The 8,229-nt window shown below is 33.1% G+C and overlaps 1 protein-coding gene across 1 annotated transcript; it reads right to left on the bottom strand.

The window, feature by feature from the left end:
• Nucleotides 1-2,634: 2,634 nt before the first annotated feature.
• Nucleotides 2,635-7,137, bottom strand: LOC126723516 (probable LRR receptor-like serine/threonine-protein kinase At3g47570). The gene is made up of 3 exons (XM_050427039.1): nucleotides 4,345-7,137; nucleotides 3,645-4,057; nucleotides 2,635-2,947 (listed from the first exon to the last, which is right to left on the bottom strand). Exons 1-3 carry the CDS (start codon nucleotides 7,049-7,051, stop codon nucleotides 2,939-2,941), a joined length of 3,129 nt encoding a protein of 1,042 aa, XP_050282996.1. The 5' UTR covers nucleotides 7,052-7,137; the 3' UTR covers nucleotides 2,635-2,938.
• Nucleotides 7,138-8,229: the final 1,092 nt, after the last annotated feature.

Genomic DNA, 8,229 nt, shown 5'->3' on the forward strand with positions numbered 1-8,229 from the left:
TAACCTAATTATTCTTAAGATAAATAAATCCACTATGATAGAATGGAAGTTTACAATAGATTTAAACCCTAAATCTAAAGCGATCTCTTATAGAACTTACTAACACAACCACATGCAACTCTGACTCCATGGACACTTTTATTTTGAATTTGCTAAACACAAACTCTCACGTTTGTGACTTTGAAATCCCACTCAAAGGTTTAGCAACACAAACTCTTTAGTTTTTGACTCCAAGACCACCCTTGAAGGTTTAAATCATTAGCTATGTATGATCTCGTTGCAGTAACTTCAGATCTATTAGTTCTAAAAGTATGAGAATGATTTTTAGTAGTGACTTTGAAAGGAGAAGGCACAATATATTTTAGATCCCACAAAAGCACCTCCAAAGTCATAATAAAACGTGGCTTAAGATTTCCTTTAAATACTATGTATCGGACCACTTGGACCACTTTTCAAATAGTGGGTATTTTGATATTTTTACCAAATGGTAGAATTGATTCCATACTAAATAATCTCCTGCCATGAAGGTTTTAAATCAACCTTTCTTATTGTAAGCTCATTCCACTCTTTGTTATTATATAAGGTACGATCTCATTTAAACTATCTATATGAGCTTAATTTAGATATTCTAACTTATGGTATGAGATTCTTAAAAAAAAAAAAAAAAAGTTCCTTATGTTATGTGATGACTCGCAGAACATCATCACGTCCATATACTAAAATACATGTATATCAACTGTTATTAAAATTTATTAGACCCGTTGTTTAAAAAATTATACAAAAATAGTAGTATCATTTTATGTACTAATTGACAGAGGCTAGTGGTTAAACGGAAGGATTGGATTGATAAAAATTAAAACCTTAGGAACCAAACTAACAACTCATCAAAATGTTGAGGGTCTAAATTGTTTTTAACCAAAAAAAAAAAAAACATGTGGAGCATTAAAGACCAGTGGAAGTTGCATTCACAACCAAAATAAAAACATGTGGGCATTAGGGACCTGTGGAATTTTCTTTCACAACCAAAAAAGAAAAAGAAAAAGAAAAGATGTTACTTGTTAGTTGTTAGCATATTATCAGGAATGGTCAAGATTCTCCATGGAAAGCATCTCTAATGCTACAAAAGCGTGTGATAGTTTAGTGAGGGACCAAGAAAGTAGAAAGAACCAATTTAAGAAGCTACAGGACTGGCATGACCAACAAGACCTATCCTATTACTCCCAAGTCTTTGTTTCACACACAGATTTACTGGAAAAGCTCTTTCTAGGTAAAAATTCTGGACACGTTTGTAGTTGCAGAAAACTTTTACAATTTTTTTTTGGTAATATGGATAAACTTTTACATCTTTGCTATCATGCTTGGATATTCTGTTAAACAATTAATATTAGTAATACACTTAGTAACAATAAATAACAACAAAAATAACATTTACACCATTAATAAACACATGTTAAACTTCAGGGTAAAACTCAAAACTACTCATTCTATCCCTGTAGGATTAGTTTTACCAATCATCATTTTAAACAAAATATTTTGACGGTCTCTACACATTAGCCTATGAGCAATTTTAATCCTTAAAATTTGAAGTGATCATATTTGACATTTTGACTCTTAGTAAGCTCGATTGATTGATCCCTTGGTCTATAAAAAACTTCAAATGATCGATTTTAATACCTAAAAAATTTAAAATTATAACTTTTAGCTCCTATGGAGTGATGATGTGTCTGAACACGTTATTTAAGAGTCTAAAAACGATCATTTCAAAAGGAGACTCGTTTCCATGCCCAATCCTAGCTCCCAATTATCGTAAGAATTTCTAGTCTTTACTCATTAATTATGGAAACCTTTTTGTGTCAATGCCCCACAGAGAGGACAAAGGACCACAATGATTGAAGACCAGTCCTTGTGAATGCGGCACTCAAGAATAGTAAAACCATTTCTGATTCAATTATATAGACTTTGCTTTCAAGAATTGTAAAGTGGGTACGGCAGGATGCATTTAAAGATGGGGTCCACTAATTAAAAATTGGTCATGTAGTCTTTTCCCTTTTTCTTTTTCTTTTTCTTTATCCTTTTCCTTTTCAGACCTGTTCACATTTCTCTTTTTCTTAAACCTAGGCTATTAGGGATTAGGAAAATTATCAGGACTTATGAGATACTTTTTTTAGGGATCAAAATCAAGTCATCTTCTGCGTGGGAAGAACTTGATATTTAGGTGAAAGCCATCAAACCATGTAAATTTATAACTCTCAATGCCTATTTTTTGATGGGCAAGAAGATTTCATTTACTTTTTTGGAAATGACAAAACAAATCATGCTAGACCTAGAAAATCCAAATTAAATCAAAACAGGAGACTGATTCAAAATCTAATAAATCCCCTCCTTGACTTAAATTCCATTTTGTAAGATTCCCACTTAATCCAAAAAGTGTCTTACTCAAATTTGAAAACCACAAAAGTTCATCAAATTTCTCCCCATCCTGGTATAAATCAAGCTACCAAATACAAATTCTTAACAAATTTCCATTTTGCTGAGGCTTCTCTCAAGCCACAAAGTGTCAAACAAAAATTACCTATTAATATTAAAATTGAGAGAATAGAAAATTCATGAAGAGGAGCAGAAGGAAGGAAAGTCTAAAGGAACACAGAAAATTGCATTGTTCGGCTTGATGTAATGTATGCTCAAAAGTTGTTTACAGTGAATCCTAAGCAAGGTATATGTAAAAACTAGAAAATATGGTTAGCCGTAATTAGGATTTACAACATAATTGAGCCTCTTGGGTCATTACACCTAGCAAATCATAAATAATATATTCTTTAACAAAAAAAAAAAAAAAAAAAATACATATCTTCCCAAGTTACCTCCAAATGTGCTAGAAACGCCAAATACATCCGAACATGATATCAAAGTATTAGAATAATGAGCTTCAACATTCAGTCTAGTGCACCTGTGGTGAGGGAAGATAAATTTCAATGTATTAGAATACTTAGCTTCAAAATTCAAATCGTATCGATGTGGGGAGTGAGGTTTCCTCTACAGTAACAAGAATTTAAAAGATATTCTTGAACTCATTACCTACAATTTTATTTATTTTTTGAGAATCTCATCACCTACAAATTAGTTGGTAAATTAAGTATCAACTATCAAGTTTTGTTTTACCTTTGAGAAAATTCATGATGCAAGAAAGCTAATTTGTGTGGGATTATGAAATCCCATCTCATTCAATATTGATGGAATTGACAATCCATTTTTTAGAAGATATTTAGAATTATAAACAAAAATTAATTTTACAACAAATTCGAAATTCAAAATTTCTACAACAAATTAGTTAACTTTGTAGCCTTTACATTTCAATGTCAGAAATTAAAAAAAAATAAAAAAAATAAAAAAATTGGGCTGATTCCGAATGCTATGTGTAGCAGAATGAGCATATCAAATTTCAAGTTGCTCCAATCTTTTCGGTTTTGTTAGAATTAAATAACAATAATAATAATAATAATAATAATTATTATTATTATTATTATTATTATTATTATATTATAATAATAATTATAATAAAAATTATCAACACTAAGGCCTGTGGCTTTCTAAATGCTCCGGAAGATACATTAACAAAGATTTAAAATTAAAAAAATTAAAATTACCTGTAGCTTGAAGTCTTTATCCGTGGACACAGGTTCTAAAAGGTTTTGTCGAATTAAATGCAATTCAACTAAAGCATCAGTGATGTCCATCCTTTCTCTTGGAACTTCTGTGGAACAAGCAAGTCCAATTTCGAGTATCAAAATCAAACATTCTTGAATTTTGAGACTTCCATTTTGATCCTTATTGCAAGTGTCATTCATTCTTATTTCTCCCTCTTGTCTTTCCCAGGGAAGATTAGGATCTATAATGTCAATTATTCGTTCTGGTAAATTTGCTTTAACAAAGTCACGAAGATTTAAGCTGTTGAGGAAGATGCTATCTGTAGGCCTTTTTCCTGTGAACATCTCTAACAATAATATGCCATAGCTATAAACATCACCATATATTGATACCTCGTTTCCCATACCATACTCTGCAATTGCATATAACATATATTGTAATTGCCATACTTTCATACCACATAAAGAAGGGAAAGAAAAAATCTTACAAATTTTAAAGGATGTTTTTCCAAGGCATGTAAAAAAAAATAAAAGAAGAAGCTAGAAGAAGAATAAAACTAGAAAACACATTCTATCTTCTACATACAATACATCATTATTAAAACAATATTTTTATACTTAGAAGTTAGAACTGTTGTAGGAAATATGGGAAAAGTAAAAGAAAAAACTTTTTAATTTAAGAAATGCAAAATATATTTACCTGGAGGAGTATAACCGATTGTTCCTCTGACCACAATTGAGCTTGATTGATTAGCAGAAGAATCTTGGATGATAGAATGAAGGAATTTTGCCAAGCCAAAGTCACTTACATGTCCAATCATTTTATCATCAAGAAGAACATTGCTAGGCTTGAGGTCACAGTGAACAATTGGTGTTTGGCAATGATGATGAAGATAATCCAATGCAGTAGCAATATCAATGGCGATATTTAGTCTTTGAATGAGACTCAATTTCCTTGGATTCTCAAAAGACTCATTAGTTATTGGCGTTGGATGTAACCACTCATCTAGGTCGCCATTTCCAAAGAACTCATATACCAAAGCCTTAAAATTTTGACCTTGATCATCAATACCCGAATATGCTGTGAGTAGCTTTACAAGATTCTGATGCCCGATGTTTCTTAGAGACTCAAACTCTGCTTTGAAACTTTTGGAAGCTCCACGACGTGCAAGGTTTAGCACCTTGATGGCAACTGTATGACTATACTGATTAAGAATTCCTTTATACACTGACCCAAAACTGCCCACACCAACTAAATTAGCAGAAGAGAATCCATCGGTGGCATTTAGGAGACTTTGGTAAGATACATCCAAAAACAAATTTATTGAATTGCTTGAGGTATTTTCTTTCCTTTTCTTTCTTAAAGAACAAAGAAATAGAGATGATAGAATCAAAGATATGCCAAGAAGCCCAAATAGTATAAAGATAATCAACTTCAACATAGGAGTCAATTTTTTCTTCTTGGATTTTTTGTTGTTGCAGTCAGGAAGTTGAAACTTTGGTATGCCCCCACAAAGCTTACCATTTCCCTTAATCGAAGTTGCACTTGCATTCTTGAAAACTCCATTTGTTGGTACCTCACCCTCAAAATGGTTGTACGAGAGATTCAATAATTTCAAGAAATCAAAACTCTCCAAAAATTTTGGAATCATGCCAGAAAAATTATTGTTAGAAAGGTCTAAATGTTCAAGACCTCTTAATGATTCCCAAGATGAAGGAACAACCCCTTGGAAAAAGTTTCTTCTCAAGGCTAGAAATTCTAGCTTTACACAACTTGCAAGACTTGCCGGTATTTTACCAAACAACATGTTTTCAGAAATATCCAAATGTTCTAAATTTTTCAAATTTCCTATTTCCATGGGAAGGACACCAGTGAATTGGTTGCCAGACAAGTCAAGGCTATTTGGTGAAAATGAGAGACCAATAACTTGTGAGGATATGATACCACTAAGATTATTATGGGGAAGATGAAAAGTTATCAAATTTTGGCATTGACTTAGACTCGAAGGGATGCTTCCCTGAAGATTATTGTCTCCTAAATACAACTCCAACAAATTTGTTAAATTTCCAAAAGAGGATGGAATGTTCCCAATGAAATTGTTTTGAGATAAATCCAAAAATTGTAATTTCTGAAGGTTTCCAAGTATAGAGGGGATGTTACCTGAAAATTTATTGTTCCACATTTCTATATCCTCCAGGTTGATCAGATTCCCTATAACACTAGGAATATTTCCAGATATTTTATTATTATTCAAATAGAAAAATGTAAGACTAGTTGAAATGTTGCCAATACATGTAGGCAACTCCCCCCCAAAGTTGTTGGTATTTATCTCCAAATCTCTTAGGTTGGTAGCATTTGACAAAGAACAGAGAAAACTCAAGTCATTTGCTCCTCCATTTCCAAGCTGGTTTTCAGCAATGGAAATCAACCTCACTCTATTTAGCTTATCTAAAGAAGGAACTTTTCCAGTTAGTTTATTCTTGGCCAAATTTAGAATATGCAAATTCGAGGCACTAGATATTGAAATAGGGATAGATCCAATAAACTGGTTGTTGCTGATGGTAAATGTTTCTAAATTTGGTAGAGTGATACCTATGTCCGATGGAAGATGCCCTTGGATTTGGTTAACTGCTACATCAATCTTTGTTATTGAAGAGATATTGAAGAATAAGGGAGGAATTGTACCAGACAACCTATTTGAACCCACAGCAAAGATTTTAAGTTTGGTCAATTGGCCAAAAGAATCAGGGATACTCCCACCCAGGTTATTATAAGCTGCACAAAAACCTTCTAGAGATGATAAGTTTCCAAAAGAAGGTGGGATAATTCCCGTCAAAACATTTTTATGAATAGCAAAGATTCGGAGCTTTGACAAGGTGCCAAGCTCTGTGGGGATTTCTCCAACCAGATTATTAACAGCCACATGAAACACCCTGAGTTTGGCACAACTGGATAAATTGCTAGGAATTGTTCCACCTATTGTGTTATTGTTCAATAGCAAGATTTCTAGTCTGTGCAAACGGCCAATTTCTGGAGGAATTTCATTATAAAAGCTATTGTTTTCAAGGTTTAGCTTCCACAAAAAACTTAAATTTCCAACATTTGGGGATATAGAGCCTACCAGTTTTTGAGAGTGCAGGTCCAACGCAGTGACCCTTTGATGTCGGCGACCACAGGAAACACCTTTCCATTGGCAAAAGTGGATGCTATCATTCCAAGAGCTCATGACCCCGAGAGGATCTTTACTAATCTTGGCTTTGAAGTCGAGCAATGCCAACCGTTCTGTCTCATTATTCTTACCAAGCACAGAGGTGAAAAAAAAGCCAAAGCAGCAGAGAAGGATGAACGTGTGCATGGAAAAAGATGATGATGGTGGAGCTAAAATCAGGTGTGAACAAGGCCCCATGCAATGCGGTTGAAAAGGCTTTTCTTTAACTAAGATGTTAGTTTATCAAATTTTGAAATGGATGTGTATGTATGGATGTTTTGCAGCTGAAAAAGAAGCAAATTTATAGTAAGGGAAAGAAGACAAGTAGTCCAAGAAATAGTGATATCCGGACCCACTCCTAAATTTTACTAATATTGATGAATCATTGTTAGTCAGAACCTGTAATGTACGATAAGACCGTTGATCATATTTCTTGAACAAAGTCTGCATGTAAAAGTAGAAAACTAAAGTCCACATCTTTCTGTTGTGTGTATAAAAGAACGAAAAAAATAACGCGTGAGACAATATTAGAGACCCGTTGAATTTTCATATTCACACAAGAGAAAGATGTGGTTAGATTCTCCCTGGAAAAATGTCTAATACTACACAAGAGGATGTGATAGTGAGTAACCGTAAGGAAAAAGGCAGAGGACTTATGGGCATGACCAAGAAGACCTGTCCTTGTAAGTTGTAACCCTAAAAGTCTTTGTTTCACACTGATTTTACGACCTGTTTACATGACACACTCTTTAAGCTTTAAAAGAGATATAAATCTTCAGTTTGGTCTCGAAAAAAAAGAGATATAAATCGTGCGGACAATAAAACAATTACAGTAATAAATATGTTAAACATAAAGGAAAAACTCAAAAGTATTGATTCTCTCTTGGAGACTGAGTTTTACCAATCATCTTTAAAAAAATAAAAAATAAAAAACAAAAAAACAAAAGACATTGTTTTTTCCTGTATACGCATTTTCCATCCCTAAAATTTAATACAATCATTTTTAGCTCGGAAGTACGGACACTACATTTAAAGTGTTATACCCGTATCGTATCTATGTTATACTCGTGTCATACTGGTATTATATCACCAATTTCACGTCATAATTTTTCAGAAATTACTCATGTCTCCATGTCATATCTGTGTCTATACTCGTACCTATGTTCGTGTCCGTGCTTCCTAGATTTTTTAGTTCCTAACAAGTTTAAAATAATCGTTTTTAGTCCCTAATAAATTATAGTAATCACTTTTAGTTCCTATAAAGTGATGACATGTTAAAGATTTGGCCACCATATCAAGGGACTAAAAACGACCGCTTTAAATTTCAACATCTAAAATTGTTCATGGAGTAGAGTTTAGGAACCATTGATCGATGC

This window comes from Quercus robur, chromosome 4 (genome assembly GCF_932294415.1).
Source record: "Quercus robur chromosome 4, dhQueRobu3.1, whole genome shotgun sequence".
In the NCBI taxonomy this organism is placed as follows: domain Eukaryota; kingdom Viridiplantae; phylum Streptophyta; class Magnoliopsida; order Fagales; family Fagaceae; genus Quercus; species Quercus robur.

Excerpts from the sequence above, each read along its gene's own strand:
- LOC126723516 (XM_050427039.1), bottom strand. The coding sequence starts at position 7,051 with ATGGGGCCTTGTTCACACCTGATTTTAGCTCCACCATCATCATCTTTT. Across the intron at positions 4,058-4,344 it reads AATCGGTTATACTCCTCCAG|AGTATGGTATGGGAAACGAG; the intron begins GTAAATATATTT and ends ATGCAATTGCAG.